This window comes from Anomaloglossus baeobatrachus, chromosome 6 (assembly GCF_048569485.1).
Source record: "Anomaloglossus baeobatrachus isolate aAnoBae1 chromosome 6, aAnoBae1.hap1, whole genome shotgun sequence".
NCBI classification, from domain to species: domain Eukaryota; kingdom Metazoa; phylum Chordata; class Amphibia; order Anura; family Aromobatidae; genus Anomaloglossus; species Anomaloglossus baeobatrachus.
The window spans coordinates 399,366,124-399,389,166 of record NC_134358.1 but is presented as its reverse complement, the minus strand read 5'-3'; the positions used below and the strand labels follow the sequence as shown (position 1 = coordinate 399,389,166).

General features: G+C 44.0%; 1 protein-coding gene across 2 annotated transcripts in view; it reads right to left on the bottom strand.

Moving 5' to 3' along the window:
* SFRP4 (secreted frizzled related protein 4) overlaps window positions 1–22,597 on the bottom strand; it is a 71,828-nt gene extending 49,231 nt beyond the window's left edge. For both annotated transcript variants that reach the window (XM_075316581.1, XM_075316582.1), the window contains exon 1: window positions 21,763–22,597. In XM_075316581.1, the coding sequence (XP_075172696.1) occupies window positions 21,763–22,204 (442 nt within the window). In that variant the 5' untranslated portion in view covers window positions 22,205–22,597. The remainder of the gene's footprint in view (window positions 1–21,762) is intronic.
* Window positions 22,598–23,043: the final 446 nt, after the last annotated feature.

The following is a 23,043-nucleotide window of genomic DNA, read 5'->3' as shown; positions in this document are numbered from 1 at the left end:
TTTCTTTATGATGACACTCAACAGCCTACCATCCATAGATTCTGTCAGTTGCTTAATCTGTTGACGATCAACATTGCGTGCAGCAGCCACCACAGCCTCCCAGACACTGTTCCGAGAGGTGTACTGTTTTCCCTCTCTGTAGATCTCACATTTTATGAGGGCCCACAGGTTCTCTATGGGGTTCAGATCAGATGAACAAGGGGGCCATGTCATTATTTTTTTCATCTTATAGACCTTTACTGGCCAGCCATGCTGTGGAGTAGTTGGATACATGTGATGGTGCATTGTCCTGCATGAAAATCATGTTTTTTTTGAACGATACCGACTTCTTCCTGTAACATTGCTTGAAGAAGTTATCTTTCAGAAACTGGCAGTGGGTCTGCGAGTTGAGCTTCACTCCATCCTCTACCCGAAAAGGTCCCACAAGTTCATATTTGATGATATCAGCCAATACCAGTACCCCACCGCCACCTTGCTGCCGACTGAGTCGGAGTGGAGCTCTCTGCCCTTTACTGATCCAGCCTCTGGCCCATCAAGAGTCACTCTCATTTCATCAGTCCATAAAACCTTTGAAAAATCAGTCTTAAGATATTTCTTGGCCCAGTCTTGACATTTTATCTTATGTTTCTTGTTCAAAGGTGGTCATTTTTCAGCCTTCCTTACCTTGGTCATGTCTTGGAGTATGGCACACCTTGTGCTTTTTGATACTCCAGTAACATTGCAGCTATGAAATATGGCCAAACTGGTGGCAAATGGTATCTTGGTAGCTTCTCGCTTGATTTTCCTCAATTCATGGGCAGTTACTTTGCGCCTTTTTTGCCCAACACGCTTCTTGCAACCCTGTTGGCTATTTGCCATGAAACGCTTGATTGTTTGGTGATCACGCTTCAAAAGTTTCGCAATTTCAAGACTGCTGTATCCCTCTGCAAGACATCTCATAATTTTGGACTTTTCAGAGCCCGTCAAATCTCTCTTCTGACCCATTTTGACAAAGGAAAGGCAGTTGCCTAATATGTATGCACCGATTATATAGGGTGTTGATGTCATTACACCACACCCTTCCTCATTACATTGATGCACATCATCTGATTTACTTAATTGGTAGTTGGCTCTCAAGCCTATACAGCTTGGCGTAGGACAACATGTATAAAAACTATCATGTGATCAAAATACTCATTTGCCTAATAAGTCTGCACACAGTGTAGTGACTTGCATAGGTGTAAAACTATATTTTTTTTAATGAGCATCTGTGTCTATTTTAATGCATTCCATTATTTTATTAGCCGTGGCAGCAGCTGCCTGACACTGGTCAGTAAAGTTGAGTTTGCAGTGCAACCATAAACCCAAGTCTTTATCAGTGACAGTTTTACCCAGTGTTTTACAATTAGGTACACCATTATACATTTTATTTCCTCTGTCCAAGCTCATGACCTTACAATTATTCACATTAAACTTTAATTGTCATATTTCAGCCTAAGCCTCCAACTTACATGAATATTTTTGTAATTTTAAAAGATCTTTCTCTGAAATGATTACCTTACAGAGTATAGAATCATCTGAAAATACTGAAATTCTGCTCTCTATGCTCCCAACAAGGTCATTAATAAATGTTAAAAAGAAGAGGGCCCAATATTGACCCCTGTAGTACCCCACTGTTAACTGTAACTTATTCTGAGTGTGTTCCATTAATAACCACCCTTTGTTTCCTATCACTGAACCAGTTATTATTAACCCAGTTACACATAGTTTTCAATATTCCCATAATTCTTATTTGATGTACCAACCTTTTGAGTGGCATTGTATCAAACGCCTTTGACAGATCCATTTAGAGAACATCCATTGCATTTCCCTGGTCCAGTCTTGAACTTACCTCCTCATAGAAGCTGATCATTAGTTTGACAGGACAGATGTTGATACTGGGTCATGAGGTTATTCTTTTTGAGATACTCCAGGATAGCATCTCTTAGGAAACCCTCAAGGATTTTACCCAAGTAGAGGTTAAACTTACCGGCCTTTAATTACCAGGCTCAGATTTTGTCCCCTTTTTGAATATTGGTACCACATTTGCTATGTGCCAGTCCTGTAGAAAAGTTCATGATGTTATGGGATCTGTGACTAATATAATTAATGGTCTATCTATCATGGTACTTAATTCCTACAGTACTCAGGGGTGTAGCCATACGGGTCTGGGAATTTATCGACTTTAGTGATTTTGAAACAGCACCGTACTTCCTGCTGGGTGACATTTAATGAGGAAATTAATGGTATCATTGATCATGTCATCTGTCATGGGATTTCCTTGTATAAATACTGAAGAGAAAAAGGCATTAACTAGATTGGCCTTTCCTTCATCCTCTTCCACTATTTCACCATGACAATTTTTGAAGGGACCAACAATATCATTTTTGAGATTCTCACTGTTTCTGTAGTTTAAAGAAGTTGTGCAGATACCAAAACTGATTTTTTTTTTCTGATAAATCTTGCTAATATGTGCCCCTCAACACATCTATTATGTTTTTTCAGCAAAATTACCTTTTATTGTGCACTAGCAGCACATGCTCATTGCTGGCTCCAGCTCTGATGGGGTTAATCTCTCCTCTGACTTCCTGTGTTCAGTTCCTACAAGTCCCAGAATTCTTTGGGGCTCTAGGGCGGTGTCTAGCTTATCTAACACACCCATTGTGTCTAATAGACCCACTCTGCTCTCCAACCAAACCCTCCTCCCTGCCTCTTCCCAGTGGATGTGCACTGAGAGCAATCACACAGAGACAGCAGCAGCTCTACACAGCCAGGGGAAGAAAGTGTGTGTGCGCGTATATACAGTGTGTGTGTATGTGTGCGCGTATATACAGTGTGTGTGCGTATATACAGTGCGCGTGTATGTGTGCGCGTATATACAGTGTGTGTGTATGTGTGCGCGTATATACAGTGTGTGTGCGTATATACAGTGTGTGTGCGTATATACAGTGTGTGTGTATATACAGTGTGTGTGTGTATATATACAGTGTGTGTGTGAGTGTGTATGTGTGTGTGTATGTCATACTCACCTGTCTGCAGGGTCCCGGTGCCATGCCTGCTTCCAGCCCCTGTCTCGGTCCCGCCGCTCTGGCTGTGTGCAGTCTCCCCGGGGCACCTACGAAGCTTGTAGGACCTGGCGGTGGATCACCTGATGCAGTCACCTGACGCATCAGCTGATCGATTCTCGCGGTATCGCCGGCTTTTTCGCGCCCGGCCGGCTATCAGCTGATCCTGCCGTCAGGGGACTTCATCAGCTGATTACCGGCAGCTCCTGCAGTGATGGGCCAGGATCAGACTCCGCTGCAGGAGCTGCCGGTAATCAGCACATAAGTGAGTATGTATTTTTTTTTTTTCTACTGATGCTTCAGCTGATTTATACAATCAGCTGATGTGTGATGTGATTCACATCCTTTAACCTGACACATCATCTGATCGCTTTGCCTTCCAGCAAACCGATGAGATGATATTGGATCCGGATTGGACGGTGCGGGACCCTAACCCAGGATTACTGCGGAGGGGGGTTTATTTCAATAAAGATGGAGTCACTAATTGTGTTGTGTTTTATTTCTAATAAAAATATTTTTCTGTGTGTTGTGTTTTTTTTTTATCATTACTAGAAATTCATGGTGGCCATGTCTAATATTGGCGTGACACCATGAATTTCGGGCTTAGGGCTAGCTGATAATATACAGCTAGCCCTAACTCCATTATTACCCAGCTAGCCACCCGGCATCAGGGCAGCTGGAAGAGTTGGATACAGCGCCAGAAGATGGCGCTTCTATGAAAGCGCCATTTTCTGGGGTGGCTGCGGACTGCAATTCGCAGTGGGGGTGCCCAGAAAGCTTGGGCACCCTTCACTGTGGATTCCAATCCCCAGCTGCCTAGTTGTACCCGGCTGGACACCAAAATAAGGCGAAGCTCACGTCATTTTTTTTTTAAATTATTTCATGAAATTCATGAAATAATTAAAAAAAAAAAGGGCTTCTCTATATTTTTGGTTCCCAGCCGGGTACAAATAGGCAGCTGGGGGTTGGGGGCAGCCCGTACCTGCCTGCTGTACCCGGCTAGCATACAAAAATATGGCGAAGCCCATGTCATTTTTTTTTTCTTTTTGGGGAAAAAACTGCATACCGTCCTGGATGGAGGATGCTGAGCCTTGTAGTTCTGCAGCTTCTGTCTGCTCTCCTGCATACACTAGTGAATAGAGGATGCTGAGCCAAGTAGTTCTGCAGCTGCTGTCTGCTCTCCTGCATACACTAGTGAATGGAGGATGCTGAGCCTTGTAGTTCTGCAGCTGCTGTCTGCTCTCCTGCATACAATGAACATTTTGAATAAAGAAATGACATCAGACCTTTTTTTTTTTTCATCAACAATCTTTAATGGCATTGTGCACTGATTAAAAACGCAGTGAGCAAAAACGCAGCAAAAAACTCACCAAATCGCGGCAAAAACGTGACATGCAGCACCGCAGATGACAGAGCAGAGCAAGTTGGTGACATGCTCTGCTCTGACACATAATGTGCTGCATGTCACTGTATCCACTCTGGGACTTGTTGTGCAGGTGACCGGATGATAGATGTCACTAACTTGCTCCACTCTGTGACTTCTGCTGCATTGTTCCAACTGTATACACTCTCACCTGAACAAGTCTCAGAGTGGGGCAGTTATTGACATGTATCATCCGGTCACCTGCACAACAAGTCCCAGAGTGGAGACAGATAGTGACATGCAGCACACTATGTGTCAGATCAGAGCATGTCACTGTCTCCACTCAGGGACTTGTTGTGCAGGTGACCGGATGCTACATGTCACTGTCTCCACTCTGGGACTTGTTGTGCAGGTGACCGGATGATACATGTCACTAACTTCCCCACTCTGTGATTTCTGCTGCATAGTACCAACTGTATACACTCTCACCTGCACAACAAGTCCCAGAGTGGAGACAGTTAGTGACATGTATCATCCGGTCACCTGCACAACAAGTCCCAGAGTGGAGACAGTTAGTGACATATAGCACACTATGTGTCAGAGCAGAGCATGTCACTGTCTCCACTCTGGGACTTGTTGTGCAGGTGACCGGATGCTACATGTCACCAACTGTCTCCACTCTGTGATTTGTGGTGCAGGTGACAGAGTGCAGACAGTTGGTCCCATGCAGCAGGACAGATGGCAGAGCACAGCGGTGACATGCCTGTCAGTGTCTTGCTGCGTCCTGCAGTGCTGCTGGGAGGAGCAGATGATCACACTGGCCGACACCTGCCGCTCTCCGGAAATCGCAGCAGAGCGGGCGGGTGGACAGTGTGATCACATACTTACGTGCAGGGGGGGGATTCAGCTGAAGAACCCCCCCCCCCCTGTACTGCACACTGGCACCCCGTGCCTCACCATCTGCAGGACGCCGGCTCCACACTGACGTCCTCCGGATCCTCCCCTCGATACTGGGCTGTGATGTGCGGTAGTCACCGCCCACAGCCCTGTCACTCAGTGTGAGTGGTGCCAGCCTCCTCTGACGTACCCGTATTGTTTGAGAGCCCGGAAATGCCGGGACGTCAGAGGATGCTGGCGGCCACAGCTCCAGGGGGTCGCTGGAAACAGTGACTGGAAACAGAAGCCAATGGAGAAAACGCCTAGAAAGGTAAGTAGAACTCCTACAGAAAATTAAAAAAATGGGTGAACCACCCCTTTAAGAATACTTTTGGATTATTTTTACTTTCTCTGGCAATAAGTCGCCCGGTCTCAATCTGTGCTGCCTTAATTTGTTTTTTACACAATTTATTTAATTTTCTATAAGTGTTTAATGCCTCCTCACGGCTATGAAAGGTAATTGTCTTTCACTGTTGTCAAACACCTGTTTCCTTTGCTGGGCCTGCAGGTTTCAGGGTAGTTGAAGTCCTCCATAATAATTACATCTCCCTAATTCGCTGCTTCATCTATTTGTTTTATGAGGATATTTTCTGACATTTCCATTTTATTTGGAGACTTATAACACACCCCTATCATCATTTTATTATTCTTTTTTCCTCTCCTAATCTCCACCCATAGGGACTCTACATTTTCATTAGCCTCATGTGTAATATGAGTTTTGGGGACGATTTTACATATAAACAAAAAACACACTTCCCCCTCACTAGTCTGTGCAGACATTCCTGAACAGACTATAGCCATGTAAATTAACAGCCCAGTCTAAACTCCTGTCCAATCAAGTCTCTTTTATCCCCACCATATCATATTTTTTTTTCCAACAATATTAGTTCTATTACCTTCATTTTGTTAGAGTGCCTTAGTGTACATGCACTTTATATATTTCTCTGCACCTCTATTCTTGCTTAGTGTATTGACTGTCTTCACCCCTCCCTCATGCCACTCCCAATTTCATTACTTACGCCGAGGTTACTATCTATATTATCTTCCACTCATGTACTGTACATGCCCTCCCCCCAGTCCCTAGTTTAAACACTCTTCCAACCTTCTAGCCATTTTTTCCCCCAGCACAGCTGCATCCTCACCATTTAGCTGCAACCCATGCCTAGAGTCTGTAGCCCACAGAGACGTCAGCCTAGTTCTCCAGAAACCCCAAACCCTCCTACCTACACCAATTTCTGAGCCACTTATTTACCTCTTTAATCTCCTGCTGTCTCTCTGGCAAGGCATGTAGTACATAGTACAGGCAGTATTTCAGAAAACACCACCTTTGAGGTCTTTACCTTCATCTTAGATCCTAATTTCCTGAAATCATCTTTTAGGACCTTCTACCTACCTTTAACTTTGTCATTTGTGCCGATGTGCACCATGACCACTGGTTTCTCACCAGCTCCTCCTAGTAATATGTCAACCTGGTCAGCAATGTGCCAAAATTGAGCTCCAGGAAGTCAACACATTGTTCAACAATCCCTGTGTTTGTGACAAATTGCCCTATCTATTCCCCTAATAATGGAGACCCCCACTACTAGCAACTGTCTGGCCTGTCCTGCACTATTGTTTCTCCCCATTCTAAAGCAGACATTCCTCCGGCTTTCAGAGAACATGTCTTACTGCAGCAGTGCTACTCCTGTACTGACACTGCCCTCAGATCCCAACTTAGCAAACTTGTTGGGGACTCCAAGATCAGGATAAATCTCCTTGGCACTCTTCCCTCTACTTCACTTTCTAACTATCACTCAGCTACCTGCCTCACTGTCCTGCAGCTTCACACTATCATCCTCCCCCACATCTACTCCAGCAAGCAGCTGCTCAATGAGCAGCAAACTCCTTTTCATATTGTTAATGGAATTCAGTGTTGCTAGCTGCTGACTTAGAATCAGTACCTGGGCTTCCAAATGCACAACATACACCTCTATGTAGATAACTTTTATACTAGTATCCCACTGTTCTTTTTGTTTCTAGATTATTTTCTTCTATTCTTATTTTGTTCTTTCATCTATTCTAATAAGTAAAAAAAGTTTACACCAAACACTCAGACACACGCAGAGCTGAATAACATTTGGTTATTTTACACACACACACACACACACACACACACACACACACACCACACCACACACCACACACGTGAAAAACAAAATGTCCTGCTCATCCCAAAGACGGTATTCAGCTGAGGAGGCATTCAGCTTCCTTGACTCCGACACTGATAGTGAAGGAGAGGATCCCACTTTCCTCTATTTTTTGTCTTCCTCCTCTTCTTCCTCCAGTGATAACAAACGACCACGCAGATGCCTCAGGACAGCAAATGAGCAAGTGCCCATTGTTTGTGACCCTTTATGGTCCTCACACTTCCCAAGATTGCGAACCTCAGATTCTTCATTTAGTGGCCAAACCTGGAATCTGACGGCCTCAAAAAAATCGTCTTTTTCAAAGTCTTTTTCTCTGTTAATTTTGAAAATCTCATGGTGCCTGAGACAAATGTATACAGCCAACAAGTTTTGGCTTAAACCAGACTTCTTCCTTTGCTAACTGGACTCTTATATATGCAGTAGAAATGAAGAAGCCTTGTTCTTCACATGGGTATAGTGAAGAATCCAGATGTTCAGCAATATTGGAGTGTTGTTGTTTTATATAACACTCCAATTTTTCATATGGCTTTGACCTTTAAATGTTTTGAGACCATTCACAATTTTTTGTATTTCAATGATAGTGGACAATGCCCTCCTCGAGATGATGCCATCTTTGACAGACTTTTCAAAATTTGGGTGGTCATTAATCACTACAGCAACAAATTAGCTGAGGTGCACATTCACCAAAGGAACATCTGCATGGATGAGATCCTAAAACATTTCAAGGGCAGCCTTAATTTCTAACAATACCTGCCCAGTAAGAGGAGAGGTATGGAATAAAATTGTACAAACTGTGTGAGAGTACTCAGGGCACACCCATACAGTTAGGGTTTATGAATTTAAGGACACCAGGATTTAACCCCATGAATGCACTCCTGTCTTGGGAGTGAGTGGACAAATGATGTGGGATTTGATGCACCCACTGCTGGTTCAAGGTTATCTACCTCTATGTGGATTACTTTACACTACTATCCCACTCTTCCAGTCCCTCTCTGCCAGAGCTACTGCATCATGCGGTACTGGCCGCAAAAAACAGAAAAGCCTCCCATGGTCGCTAATTCGGCAGTTAAACAACAGATTTTGGGGTCCATTTTCTCCTGATACTCTTGTGAAAAAAACAATTGGGGCTAAAGCAACATTTTTGTAATAAAAATTTGATTTTTTTTTATTTTCATGGCTCAGCATTATACAATTATGTAAAGCACATGTGAGTTCCAGGTGCTCACAACACATCTCTTTAAATTCCTTGAGGGTGTCTAGTTTTTAAAATGTGGTCACTTGTGGGGAGGTTTCCACTGTTTAGGCTCATTAGTTTCTCTGCAAACGTGACATGGCATCCACTATTGATTCCAGCTGACTTTGTGTTCCAAAAGTCAAATGGTACTTTTTTCTTTCCAAGCCAGGCCATGTGCCCAAGAAGTAGCTTCCCACCACGTAACAGTATTGACATACTCGAGAAATTGTACAACACATTGTAGGGTCCATTTTCTCCCTTGTGAAACTGCAAAATTTGGGGCTTTTTGTTAGAAAAAGTAAAATTTTCAGTTTTTTCTTTCACATTAATTTAATCCCTATGAAGCAAATAAAAGGTTAATAGACTTGAATGTGGTTTTGAGTACTTTGAGGGGTGTCGTTTTTAAAACGGTGTCACTTGTGGGGACTTCTGCCAAACAGGTACCTCAGAGTCACTTCAAATGTGATGTGATTCCTAAAAAAATGTTTTTGCAACTATTGTTATAAAAATGATAAATTGCTGATAAACTTTTAAACCTATCTTCCTTACAAAAAAATATATATATTTTTCAAAAATGATGCTTATGTAAAGTAAACCTGATGTAAATGCTATTTAATTATTTATGTGACATAACATTCTGGTTTAAGGGCATAAAAATAAAAAAAAATGAAAACTGTGAAATTTTCATCAAATTTCCAATAGTTTTACAAATAAACACAACAAATATAATCCTAAATGTACTACTATCATGAATTACAATATGTCAAAAAACCACGATCTCAGAATTGATGGGATCCATTGAAGCATTCCAGAGTTATTACCTCAAAATGACACTGGTCAAAATAGCAAAATTTGACCTGGTCATGAAGGTCATGAAAACAGGCTTGGGAGTGAAGGAGTTAACAGTTGAACTGCCTGCTTCTAATTAGTACAGTGGCTGGAGCTGTATTCCTACACTGATGGTGATTCTGGTGATGTATGAATGTAAATGTAGCAATTCTTAATTTGTCAGTCTTGACAACAGATTATTATAGGGTCAGTGTGCTGTAAGTTGCACACATGGTAGCAAGAAGAATTAAAATACAGGCATCCAAATGAGTCCATATATGTGAGCTAAAAAAGTTCTTGACTGAAATCTCCGTCACACTCTTGACAGCTGATTTGGCCAAGTGGTTGGCTAGTAGCTGTCCCGCCCAACTCTCGCATACAACGATGCGCATCTTTTGCGGCGGTCTATCTCTTAAAGAACAAAAGGATCTCGTCCGAAATCATATATGTCTTATCTCCACTGACAATCCTCTAATCATCTGTTAGGGGCTCGCATACACATTAGACTGTCAGCCAAACCCATGGAAATCTACAAGTTTAACTGACATTAATTGTGTGTGAGGCCTTAACAGTTATACTGTGGAACAAAATTTTCATTGAGTTAGATCTAACTCTTGTTTTTGACTAACTTTTGAATCCAAAAGTGACCCCAATTTTTCTCTATCACAACAACTTTTTCAGCTACAGGATACCCTCTCTTTGTCTCCCCAAAAAATACAAAATATACATGCAATGGAAAATAATGCAAATAATAGCCTGAATGTAGTGTATATATTGAAAGCTATTTTGTTCATACAAAGGATACAGTATACTGCTACTGTGAGCCTTAGGTCACATTAGCAAGAGGAATGGATGCAATATGCTAATGACAATCGGCTAAAACTCACACTATAATTTAAAAAAATAGCGTGGGGTCTCCCCGTTTTTAAAAAACAGCCAAGGGACATCAAACAACTTGGGGCTGATATTAATAGGGTGGGAAGGGCCATTGTTATTTGGCCCCTCTAAGCTTAAAAATAGCAGCCCAGAGCCACCTCAGAAGTGGTGCATCCATTACATCTGCCAATTCTGGAGCTGTAGTTGGCTCTTCCCATTGCCCTGGTGCAGTGGAATACGAGGTAATATATGGGGTTGTTGACAGTTAAGAATTCCCAGTTTGCATCAAGGACTGGGATTAGTAATGTGGTGGGTGTCTAGAAGAGACCCTCATTACAAATCCAGTAATGGAAAATAAAATTATTTGAACAAATAGTGCAGCCCTCGTCCACTAATTTATTATTTTTATTTAAAAAAAAAACCCAAAAAACTCCTCTGTAATCCAAGCCAAATAATTTATTTTAGAAACATATGTTTTTTTTCCAGTATGTTTCACACGGCGGACACATGGATGCTAATCCTTATGCTGTATGTGTTTCACATGCACCCATGGGTCTGTGTAAGCTGTCATGCCGGAGAAAAACGGACATATCTCCATGGGCGCCACATGGACACATAATCCGTGTGAAAACATGGACATGTGAGTGAAACCATAGGAAATAATGGGTACATGTGGCATCCTTTTAAAAAATGGATGCCACATGTACCAGAAACATGGACGTGTGAAAGAGGCCTAAAGTTGGGAGGTATACCTTTACTAGCCGCCTAAATATCATTTTCATGATTATTAATTGCATCGAAGAGTTAATAGCAACAGTTACATTTGCATGTTGCAGTGTATGATTCGGGCTTTTTAAATATAGTGTGCACATGATCCTACCAATACGTTATTAAAAGTTTTGGATACCATTGATTATTTTTTGCTTTTTATGTTGCATACACTTTTGAAAAAAAGGATTGGAAATGTTTCAAAAATGTTCCAGTCTTTGGCTTCTGCAGAATGACTAACACGGTACAAAGATATATTTTACCTGCATATGCGCTACAAGGCAGACTACACTATCATATTCTATACTGAATCCAGGAAACATCTCTTTCTGAAGCCCTTCTCTGACCTCTCCTCAAAAAAGTAAAACTCCTATATCATTTAGATTTTTTTTATTTTTTATTTTATTTTAAATTTGAGCATAGATTAGCTGTACAAGACATACCAACTATATTTCAAAAGAAACAAATTTGAAATCTATTTTATTCATAAAAATAAATGTAATAAGTGTTTAACGGTGTCAGCAGCCTTTGAATGGAACCTGTCAGACTAAACATACAGTCATCGGCATGTTATAGATCTGGAGATTTAGGGATCTCTCACACTGGCGTATAAAAAATCTGTCCCATTCTCATCCAGAAAAGGTGGACAAGTGAAATCTGTTTGGTATTCCATATGTTTGGCTGTGTTCACACAAACTGTATGACTCACACAAGTATCGGATCGCATCATCTGGCATGGCCGCACACTCTCCTGATAGGAGCGGGTCAGCTGCATGTATTTCTATGCAGCTGAGATGCTCCTGTCCGGAGAGTGTGCCGCTGTGTCGGGTAATGTTATCCGATACTCATGCGAGATATACGGCTCGTGTGAGCGCACCCTAAGGCTAGAGTCACACTTGTGTGTGACTAGCGTGAGGTTCACATCACACGGACTGGTCGGCCGTTCGTCTGAAAGGAGCTTATCAGCTTTATGTATTTTCATAAATTGCAATATCCATATGGATTTTAAAACAAGCAAACCTAAACTATACAATTGTGGAGGGAGAAGGGTATGGTGCATACTCCGAAAGTGTCTTTTCCTTCCCCCTGATGAAGCTGTTTTGTGACCAAACAATGTGAAACGTATATTGGGGAGCTAGCTTCTGGGACTGCATCCACGGTGACTTCTAGTGCCTGTTAAACCTTTGTGCCCCTCACATACACTGGTATGTAATTTGGAGTATTTTTGCTCCTTGTCACGTTGTGACCTCTACATTTGGATTGTTACAGGTGTCTATTATAATTTCCTTTCATACACTTTAACTTTTTAGGGCTATGTGCAATACCCTGTTGATGTGAATTATGTGCATATATATAATAATGTTATAATCAGTGTGCTGTCTATCCCAGTTCCTAAACTCTTTTTTCCTGTATATCATTGGTGATTTAACTTGCCACTGCACTTAAATAAAATACTTTTCGCATTTATTACTCCACTCCTCATGTATTTCTAGGCAGCTAATGCGCTCCTGTCAGGAGAGTCGGCAGTAGAGATGAGCGATGTTCGAGTCGAACGGTACACCAATTTCATGTTCGAGTGATTTTGGAGGGTGTTCGAGTCGTTCGACGAACTCGAACGATTTGCTAAATGTTCGGCAGTTCGAGTTACGTTCGAGAATGGTTCGATCACCAAAAAGCGTTGCTAGTTACTAGCTCACTTCTCACTGTAATAGTGTGAGCCACTGTGAATCATGATATTATCAAAATTCAGCGTATAGTGTGCGGGGGGATGGGGTTTAGATCAGTGCTGCTGCTGAGTGCTGAAAGAAAGTGAATCGCCATTTTTTTTTTTTAACGAAACCGCGCGTACAGTGGGGCGGGCTAGGCTGTCAGCAAATCACAGACACACACAAAGCAAAGTGGATTTTTGCCAGACAAGCAAGGGCATGTGTCATAGGCTGTGCATGTCACATGTCCTTGCCTTATAAGACACGGCCATTTTCCTCATCGCCGCCATTATCTGTCTGCTGTGGGTGGGTGACAGTCACAGCTCCTGCTCCCGCTGCTGCTGCTGTGTGCGCTATAGACATACAGTGCAATCTACACAGCGCTTTAGCGATTACTTGTAATTTCAGCCCTTTTCAGGGCTGCATTACAGCCGTTCATAGCCATTGTTGCTAGGCAGGTCTGTACCAACACTGTGCAGGGGTTTACAGTCAGGGCCAGAAATATTTGGACAGTGACACAAGTTTTGTTATTTTAGCTGTTTACAAAAACATGTTCAGAAATACAATTATATATATAATATGGGCTGAAAGTGCACACTCCCAGCTGCAATATGAGAGTTTTCACATCCAAATCGGAGAAAGGGTTTAGGAATCATAGCTCTGTAATGCATAGCCTCCTCTTTTTCAAGGGACCAAAAGTAATTGGACAAGGGACTCTAAGGGCTGCAATTAACTCTGAAGGTGTCTCCCTCGTTAACCTGTAATCAATGAAGTAGTTAAAAGGTCTGGGGTTGATTACAGGTGTGTGGTTTTGCATTTGGAAGCTGTTGCTGTGACCAGACAACATGCGGTCTAAGGAACTCTCAATTGAGGTGAAGCAGAACATCCTGAGGCTGATAAAAAAGAAAAAATCCATCAGAGAGATAGCAGACATGCTTGGAGTAGCAAAATCAACAGTCGGGTACATTCTGAGAAAAAAGGAATTGACTGGTGAGCTTGGGAACTCAAAAAGGCCTGGGCGTCCACGGATGACAACAGTGGTGGATGATCGCCGCATACTTTCTTTGGTGAAGAAGAACCCGTTCACAACATCAACTGAAGTCCAGAACACTCTCAGTGAAGTAGGTGTATCTGTCTCTAAGTCAACAGTAAAGAGTAGACTCCATGAAAGTAAATACAAAGGGTTCACATCTAGATGCAAACCATTCATCAATTCCAAAAATAGACAGGCCAGAATTAAATTTGCTGAAAAACACCTCATGAAGCCAGCTCAGTTCTGGAAAAGTATTCTATGGACAGATGAGACAAAGATCAACCAGTACCAGAATGATGGGAAGAAAAAAGTTTGGAGAAGAAAGAGAACGGCACATGATCCAAGGCACACCACATCCTCTGTAAAACATGGTGGAGGCAACGTGATGGCATGGGCATGCATGGCTTTCAATGGCACTGGGTCACTTGTGTTTATTGATGACATTACAGCAGACAAGAGTAGCCGGATGAATTCTGAAGTGTACCGGGATATACTTTCAGCCCAGATTCAGCCAAATGCCGCAAAGTTGATCGGACGGCGCTTCATAGTACAGATGGACAATGACCCCAAGCATACAGCCAAAGCTACCCAGGAGTTCATGAGTGCAAAAAAGTGGAACATTCTGCAATGGCCAAGTCAATCACCAGATCTTAACCCAATTGAGCATGCATTTCACTTGCTCAAATCCAGACTTAAGACGGAAAGACCCACAAACAAGCAAGACCTGAAGGCTGCGGCTGTAAAGGCCTGGCAAAGCATTAAGAAGGAGGAAACCCAGCGTTTGGTGATGTCCATGGGTTCCAGACTTAAGGCAGTGATTGCCTCCAAAGGATTCGCAACAAAATATTGAAAATGAAAATATTTTGTTTGGGTTTGGTTTATTTGTCCAATTACTTTTGACCTCCTAAAATGTGGAGTGTTTGTAAAGAAATGTGTACAATTCCTACAATTTCTATCAGATATTTTTGTTCAAACCTTCAAATTAAACGTTACAATCTGCACTTGAATTCTGTTGTAGAGGTTTCATTTCAAATCCAATGTGGTGGCATGCAGAGCCCAACTCGCGAAAATTGTGTCACTGTCCAAATATTTCTGGACCTAACTGTATATCACAGCGTCTGGCTACATCAGCTCAGGCTACTAACTTAGTGTTCCTTTGCTGTCCAGCTAGCTACAGCACCTGTGCATTCTACACACCTGCCCATTTTTGCTACACAATTTTAATTGCAAACAGTTCTGACACTTGTAGTGGCATACTAAAATTGTCTGGGATACTAACTTAGTGTTCCTGTAGCGCCTGGTCCCACCAGACCCCGTGGGGGGCGCGCTCCATCACATGTGCCCAGTCCCAGCATGGCTCCCACTAGCACTCCCAGTCATAGCCCCAAGCAGCGACGGCCTTCTTCTTACCGGTCCCATGGCTTTGCAGGCGCTGCTCCTGCTCCGGGTCCTGATGTACGTCCTGCTCCCAGGCATGCTGCAGCCTCTTCCTGTCTCCCTTCCTTACACAGAGCTGCAGTAAGTGACTCTAGGCTGCGCGCGAGGCCACGCCCCCTTTCTTAAAGCGGTATGCCCCGTTTTCTGGAAGTGACCTCAGAGGTCACCTGTTACCTAATGGGTATTTAGGTTCACCTCCCGCAGCATCAGGCGCCCAAGCAACGCTTCCATTAGAGCCTTGCCAGTGTCCAGACCCCTTGTGCTGTTTTCTGTGCATTGATACATGGTTCTAATCCCTTGTCTCACCGTAGTGCCATCCGTACCATTCCGGCTGTGGACGTCACCGCTCATACCGACAGTGAACGTCACCGTGCCCTACCTACCGTGGACATTATCTGTGCCGTACCTGCTGTGGACGTCACCGCTCATACCGACAGTGGACGTCACCGTGCCCTACCTACCGTGGACATTATCTGTGCCGTACCTGCTGTGGACGTCACCGCTCATACCGACAGTGGACGTCACCGTGCCCTACCTGCCGTGGACATTATCCGTGCCGTACCTGCTGCGGACGTCACCTGCTGTGAATATCTCCGGTGCAGTTTCCGTGTCCTGCCGGCTGTGGACGTCACAACCTTGCTACACCTGGCCCTACAGAGACTCCTACTACCGGTTCCTGGCTGCCGTGCATTTAGGCCTTCTGGGGAGGCACCGCACAGTCCCTGTATAGGGGTTCGCTGCTGGTCGCCTTCTCAGGGGAGTCCGGTGCACGGTCCAGTGGGTCCACCTCCGGACGCTCGACGCTCCTCGGTGAGCGTAACAGTTCCTTTGCTGTCCAGCTAGCTACAGCACCTGTGCATTTTACACACCTGCCCATTTTTGCTACGCAATTTTAATTGCAAATAGTGCTCACACTTTTAGTGGCATACTAATATTGTCTGGGATACTACGTTAGGGTTCATCTGCTGACAATTTAGCTATACCACCTCTGCATTGTACAGCACCTGTCCATTTTTGCTATGCTATTTTAAATTGCAAAAAGTGCTGCCAGTCTTAGGGCCATAGTTTCAGTGTCAGGGATAGTCAGTGTTGGTTCTTCAGCTGTCAATAAAGCTAGACCACCTCTGCATTGTACACCACCTCTCCATTTTTCCTACGACATTTTAAGTGTCCAATCTGGTCACAAACAAAATGAGTGGCAAAAGGACAGATGCTGGTGGAAAGGGGAACAGGCGTGTTGGAAAGGGAAAAAAAGTTTGTGTCCGTGGGGTAGGTGGTAAAGCTACAGTAACATCTGCTGAAGAAAGGCCATCTTCCAGCAAAAGTAAGATGTCTACTACTTTCCATGGACAATCTGATATCATCCTTTTTTACGGAACCGAACAACTCTAACAAAGATAGATGATGCTCAAAAAAAAGAACATGCTTGAATGGATCTCAAGTGCTCCAACAAGTGGCCTCTCCACCTCAACTTCAACATCCAAAAAACAACAGTCCTCACAGTTGTCACCACAATCACACTTGCTTTCTACCAGCTCTCAAGTCTCCACCTACCCTGCAGAGTATGGTGTAACATAGATGGGTGAGTCTGCTGAGCTGTTCAGTCACACCATAGCCTGGGAATCAGAGGTCTGCTCCCAAGATACAGTGAGTACAGACCAGGAAATGATCTGCAGTGATGGCCAGAAGCTTTGTGAGTCAGATTCAGGCCCTGATGACCAAGTTTCTGAGCATAATGTAGACCCTCATTCCCAAACTGTAAAACCTCTTGGTGGAGACAATGAGGAACATACTAATGACGATGAGACTCAGATACGTGATTGGAATGCCAACTTAACTATTCAGTCAGGGCAGGAAGAGGTTAGGTCTGAGGGCGAGGGGAGTGCAAACACACAGGTTAATGATGAGGTTGTAGATCCCACTTACTGTCAACCCACAGTCAGGCACTTGAGGAGGTCAACAGAGGCGGTGGAGGAGGATGCGACTGACGACGAGGTTAGCTTGCACCTTCCTGGACAAAGACGGAGTACTGGAGCACGTCAACAACTGCATCCTTAGCCACAACTCTGTCTCTGAGCACAAGTCGGGGTGGCTCTGCATGTCGCATGGGCTCTAATAGTTGCCTAGCCTGGTCCTATTTTGGCATCGCAAAGGATCACCCAACTCATGTGATCTGTAAGATTTGTCGCCAATCTGTAAGTAGAGGCCAAAAACTCACTAGTGTGACTACTTTGTCCATAAACCGTGACATGAATAACACGCATAAGTCCCAGTGGGAAGCTCACTGTGCTACAAAGCGGCCTAGCAGAGTTGGCCAACCACCGTCTGCCCCTTCAAGTGCATCCGCACGCTCTTCATCCTCTATGACTGTGGGGACAGCTGTCACACATGTTTTTCGACGCAGACCACCTCTTTAACCGCAACAGGTAGTTTGATTGGCAGGTCGTCAGTTGTTTTGGAAGGGGAAACAGGTGCTGGTGTAGAGCTCTCTTAGACATCGAGAGCACCAACTTTGGATGAAGGCAACATCATGTCTCCGCCTGCACTTTCCTCACAGACCAACAGTTTTCCAGGGACACCATACTCAACGCCGTCTTTGCACAGCAGCCAGATCTTGGTCCCTCAGATGTGGACAACTAAAAGACCATTTCCTCCGAGCCATGACAAAGCTAAGAGGTTGACTTTCACCCTCTGCAAGCTGTTAACTACAGAAATGCTGCCTTTCCGCCTGGTGGACACAGAGGATTTTCAAGACCTTATGTCCATCGCAGTGCCCCAGTACCAGATTCCCAGTTGCCACTACTTCTCCAAAAAAGGCGTGCCTGCGCTACACCTGCATGTCGCACACAACATCACCGCTTCCTTGAGAAACTCTGTGTGTGAACGGGTGCATTTCACCACCGATACTTGGACCAGTAAGCATGGACAGGGGCGTTACATGTCGCTGACAGGGCACTAGGTAACTATGGTGAGAGATGGAGAAGGGTCTGCTGTACAAGTCTTGCCATCACCACGAGTTGTGCGTCAATCCTCTGTATGTCGAAGTTCCTCCACTGCTTCTGCCTCCTCAACCTCGTCTGGGTCCTCCACCTCCACCCAAAGCCTGTCTGGTCAGGCCACCCGCGTTGTAACTGCGCACAAGGAATCCCGCACACCTCCTTACTATGCTGGCAGAAGAGTTCAACGGCATCAGGCGGTCTTTACGTTGAAATGTCTGGGAAATAAGAGTCACACAGCTGAGGAGTTGTGGTCAGCTCTGGAGAGCGAATTTAGTAAATGGCTGTCTCCACTCAACCTGCAGCCAGGGAAGGCCGTGTGCGACAATACTGTAAACCTGGGTGCGGCCCTTCGCCGAGTCAAGGTGACACATGTGCCTTGTATGGCTCATGTATTGAACCTTGTTGTTCAGCAATTTTTAACCCACTATCCCGGCCTAGATGGGCTTCTGCACAGGGCACGGTCACTCTCTGCTCACTTCCGCCGTTCAACCGCCGCAGCTGACCGACTTACATCGCTCCAGAAGTCTTTCGGCCTGCCGATTCACCGCCTGAAATGCGATGTGGCGACAAGCTGGAATTCGACTCTCCACATGTTGCAGCAACTGTGGCAGCACCGCTGAGCCCTGGTTCAATACGTTATGACATATAGCCTGGGCCAACGAGATGCAGAGGCGGGGCAGATCACGCTAATGGAGTGGTCTCAGATCAAGGACCTATGCACACTTCTGCACAGTTATGACATGGTGACGAATATGTTTAGCGCTGACAATGCCATTATCAGCATGACAATTCCAGTCATTTACATGCTGGAGCACACGCTAAACACTATTCGGAGTCAGGGGGTGGGACAAGAGGAAGGGGAGGAAGTACAGGAGGATTCATATGCGGAAGGGATACCAAGATCTACAAGGTCCAGACGTTCAGCATCACCAAGGCGGCAGGCATGGGACTAACATGAGGGATTAACAAGGGCGCATGGTAGCAGCCAAACTGTTGAAAAAGGTACAGAAGCCCAGGAAGAAATGGAGGACGAACTATCGATGGGCATGGAAGACTCAGCAGATGAGGGAGACCTTGGTCAAATTTCAGTTGTTCGAGATTGGGGGGAGATGTCAGAGGAAGGAAGCACGGTTATCACCTCACCACCACAAACACAGCAAGGACTTGGTCCACATGGATATGCAAGACACATGAGCGCCTCCTTGCTGCACTACCTACAACATGACTCTCGGATTGTCCGAATTAGAAGTAATGATGACTACTGGATTGCCACACTCTTAGATCCCCGGTACAAGTCCAAATTTGGTGAAATAATTCCAGCCATAGAAAGGGACGCACGTATGCAGGAGTATCAGCATAAGTTGTTATACAATCTTAGCTCGGCTTTTCCACCAAACACCAGTCGTGCACAGAGTGAATCTCCCAGTTTTAACTTGCCAAGCATAGGACTGCCTCGTCATCATCAGTCAAACCGTACCAGCAACACTGTATCTTGTGGTAATAGCAATTTTATTGAATCATTTCATAATTTTTTTAGACCATCCTTTGCAAGGCCACAAGAGACAAGAAGTCTGACACATAGTCAATGGCTAGAGAGGATGATACAGGAGTATCTCCAAATGAACATCGATGCTATGACTGTGCAACTGGAGCCTTGCTCATTTTGGGCTTCCAATCTTGAAAAATGGCCTGAGCTTGCCACTTACGCCTTAGAGATCTTGTCGTGTCCTGCAGCCAGCATTGTCTCTGAACGTGTCTTCAGTACTGCTGGGTGTGTGCTGACAGATAAGTGCACGCGTCCGTCCAGTGACAATGTGGACAGACTAACGTTCATCAAGATGAACAAGTCATGGTTCAGCAAGGACTTTGCTACCCCGGTGTCATCCTGGGGACAGTTAAGGCTGGCGTATTTTTGAATGTGCTTGATGCAAATCAACATGTCAAGTTTGCAACTGGGGCACAAGTGATGCCACTGAAGTGGTGTGTGTGGCCCAATTTTTGGAAAAAATGGAGACTCTGCTTGGAGTCACCTTGTGGTGTTTTACATGATTTTAGAAGGGCATGATATGCCTATATCTGTGTCTTCTCCTCTTTTTACTCGTCCAGCTCTTTTCTTTCAGCATGAGTATATATCCTTGTCACTTTTCCATGTGTTTGTGGTGTCTTGTGAGTTGTTTGTCACCTTTTGGACACCTTAGAAGGTGTTTTCTGTGTTTGTATGTGTTTGTGTTTGTCTCCCATTGTTTTCAATGGGGTTCGAATTGGTTCATCGAACGTTCGACGAACTTGTCCTCCGTTCGACGAACTTAACCGAACTCGAACTCTAGGGGGGTGGCTCATCTCTAGTCGGCAGCTGGTCCAGCAGTGCGATGTGATCCTTGCGCGAGTCACATGAATGCAAGTGCTATGCGAGTGTGCGATTTTCTTCTCACCCAGCACTCGTATGACATTCATATAAAATGCATTCATTTTTTTCTCAGCAACTACTACTCTACAGTCATTCACAGGTCCATTTACAGTGCTCTATGCTACATAATGGTAATGTATAGGTAAAAAAACAGATATCACACAGATTCCACACAGTCATGCTCGTGATGTCCGATTTTTTCTCGCACCCAGTGATTGCACTGACGAGTCTTGTCCGATAGATGAGTGCTATCATAGCATGCTGCAATTTTTTTCATCAGTCCAATTTGAGCTGAGGAAAAACTCATTGACTAACATTGGTTTGAGTGCAATGTGATTTTTTTCTCACATTGCACTCGTCTGTTTTATATGCAGGTGTAAGAGGACATTTAATATAAGGCTTCATTCACAAATCCGAGTGAAGGGTCTATGTGCCGTCTGACTTTTCTCGGAGAGCACATATTCTGATCTTCAAAATTGGATCAGAAAAAGGACATGCTCTGAATCTCATTACACTTGAATCTTTGATTTACACAGATATGTGAATAGATCTATGAAGCTCTATGGGTCCGTGTGTTGTCTGATGAAACATTGGACAGCACATGTACATTTCACATGGATAAATGAATACACCTTTTTTTCTAATTTACTTATTGATATCTAAACTAATAGCCCTGCAATAGGAAGAAGATGCTAATAGTAGGCATAATCAATTCTAAAGATGACGCTTATTCTTTTAACACATATATGTCATTCTATTATCTGTGACATACATACATAACCCAACACACATTACATCTAAAATATTTTGTATCAACTCTATTTTATTTAGTGCAGGCACCCCCTCATGCAGGTGAAAACTACTGTAATATATTGTTTTCACATAAGGAATTTGAGGTTCACTTACCTTCAGGAATATCAGTGACTATGGCTTCAGGAGCAATACACACACCTCGATCATATACCGGGAGGTCATCACATGCCAGGTTCTCCGGCCAGCTGTGATTGTATCTCTTCATGATGGGTTCACATCCATCCTTGGCTCTTTGGCATACCGACTTGCAAGGTTTAATAGGATCATGAAGAAACTCCAGGGTGCAGATAGGTGCATACATGGCACAAAGGAAGAAGTTTAGGACAGGGCTGCAGTTGATGTCTACCAGTTCTTGGTACTGTTCAATAGCCAGTATAGCATTCTCCTGGGTGCTGTGGTGGAGGTGGTTGGGCATCCTGGTTATATTCCAAGGCATATCTTTACATAGTGGGATTCTGACCGTCTCACAAGGAGCTGGATGAACCCCAGTGCCCATAACTACTAAACAGAGGGCAGTTATAAGCAGAAGCATCATGATGGAAAAGGATGTAGTAAACTTGCAGCCAGGTTGTTTTTCCTGATGTCAGGCTGTTCTCAGCAGATTAATAGTGGAGAACCTTCTTCCCACCAGCTCCCCACACTGCACTGTAGATAACCACCTTTATAGCAGTGCCACAAGTGACGTGCTGCATATCTATTTCTTACATGGCTGCATAATTCATTTATTTGCCAGACTCCGTTACATCATCCCCTTCCTTCAATCCCAGGACATCGCTACATTTCACTTCATCTCCAAGTTCAATTACAGTCTCCTCCTCCAACTTTTTTGTTGTAGAATTTTTGCATTGAGCAAGGAGATCAGTTTCTCACTTGTTTCTGCGCTTGTAGCCGAACAAGAAAAAGCCCTCTCAAAATCAGCTCCGCTGTCGTTTCCTTGTTCCCGAGACACCGCACTGGGAACAGTGTACAGTTCCTTGAATTATCACTAGAGGGATGTACAGCTGCTTTTATTCAGCTCTTACGCCTTATACTATCACACTATATGAACAGCCAAATCTAGCTGAATACTTCCAAAAGCATGTGCATAAAGGCACCTGGTCCCCACAGGTCATTTTATAACACGCAGGCATGATTGTAATGTTATGCATTTGCTTTATTTTAAAACCTGCTTTTTTTACCTTATGCTTTTTTTAGGGTCATTGTTATATGTCCTTTTTTTCATTGAAAAACAGCAGATTGAAGATTGTTGTGATCCAAATTCTACCCATTAGACATCCAATGCCATGTTAAACATAGTAGTGTAAGCGGTAGCGTAACTAGAGTTTGATGGGTCCCCGGTGCAAACTTCAGACCTGGGCCCCCCCAAACCCCCCA